The sequence below is a fragment of the Mandrillus leucophaeus genome, unplaced genomic scaffold (genome assembly GCF_000951045.1).
Source record: "Mandrillus leucophaeus isolate KB7577 unplaced genomic scaffold, Mleu.le_1.0 Scaffold14, whole genome shotgun sequence".
In the NCBI taxonomy this organism is placed as follows: Eukaryota; Metazoa; Chordata; class Mammalia; order Primates; family Cercopithecidae; genus Mandrillus; species Mandrillus leucophaeus.
In genome coordinates, this window is record NW_012101365.1 from 2813412 (window position 1) to 2814432 (window position 1021).

The window sequence follows — 1021 nt, forward strand, 5'->3', positions numbered from 1 at the left end:
TCAGAAGTTCGAGACCAGCCTGGCCAACCTGGTGAAACCCTGTCTCTACTAAAAATACAAAATTAGCCGGGCGTGGTGGTGGGTGCCTGTAATACCAGCTACTCGGGAGGCTGAGGCAGGAGAATCGCTTTAACTCGGGAGGCGGAGGTTGCAATGATCCGAGATCACGCCATAGCATTACAGCCTGGGCAAAAAGAGCGAAACCCGTCTCAAAAAAAAAAAAAAAAAAAGCCTTCCAAGTCCAAACTCTTTACCATGGTCTATAAAGATCTACAAGGTGCGGCTCCTACTACCTATCCGACATCATCTCCTGCCATCTCCCAGCTCACCACTCTTCAATCACACTGACCACCTGAGACATGCCTAAGCTCATTCCCGCCCTGCAGCCTTGACTTCTGGTATTCCCTTTGGGTAGAATGGTCTTCCTTGTGAGCTTCACAAGGCTGGGTCCTTCTTGCTAATTAGGGCTCAGCTGCAATATACCATTAGAGCTCTCTAATGGCCAACCTATCTAAAAGCAGCCCATCCAGCGATTATTCTACCATATTTTCTGACCACTCACTGCTATCCGGAATCATCTTTTTATGATCTCTCTCCCAGCAGTAAAACACAAGTTCCACGAGAGAGGAAGTTTGTCTATCTTCGCTGTCGTATCCCCAAAGAGTGGAACAGAGCCTGGCACACAGTGGGCGGGCGTTCAGCCAACGTTTGTTGTATGGATAAAACGACGCCGTGGAGCAGACACAGTGGCGCTCCTTTCAGATCCGCACTGCACAGGTCTCAGCCCCTTCCTCCTCTAGTTCCCCACAGATTTCCGACCCTCGGCCTCCCCACTCGCCCGCCCCAAGGCCTGGTCCCGCTCCCGGCGGGCGGCAGGCTGCTTTTACCGTCCGGTCGGAACTCAAACTCCAGGAACTCGTGGCCGAATTTGCCCTTGTGCCCCACGTAGTAACGCAGATAAAAGTCACTCTCCATGGCTCCCAAAAGACAACCGAGCCTGAACTTCCAACAGCAAGCCGCA

At 52.1% G+C, this 1021-nt stretch overlaps 1 protein-coding gene across 3 annotated transcripts in view; it reads right to left on the reverse strand.

Moving 5' to 3' along the window:
* Window positions 1-1021, reverse strand: part of MAGOH (mago-nashi homolog, proliferation-associated (Drosophila)) — a 13134-nt gene that overhangs the window by 11432 nt on the left and 681 nt on the right. Inside the window, exon 1 of one of the 3 annotated variants that reach the window (XM_011973786.1) lies at window positions 888-1015. The exons of the other annotated variants lie outside the window; for them this stretch is intronic. Within the exon in view, the coding sequence (XP_011829176.1) occupies window positions 888-975 (88 nt within the window). The 5' untranslated portion in view covers window positions 976-1015. Of the gene's footprint in view, window positions 1-887; window positions 1016-1021 lie in introns of those variants that run through there. 3 annotated transcript variants of the gene reach the window in all.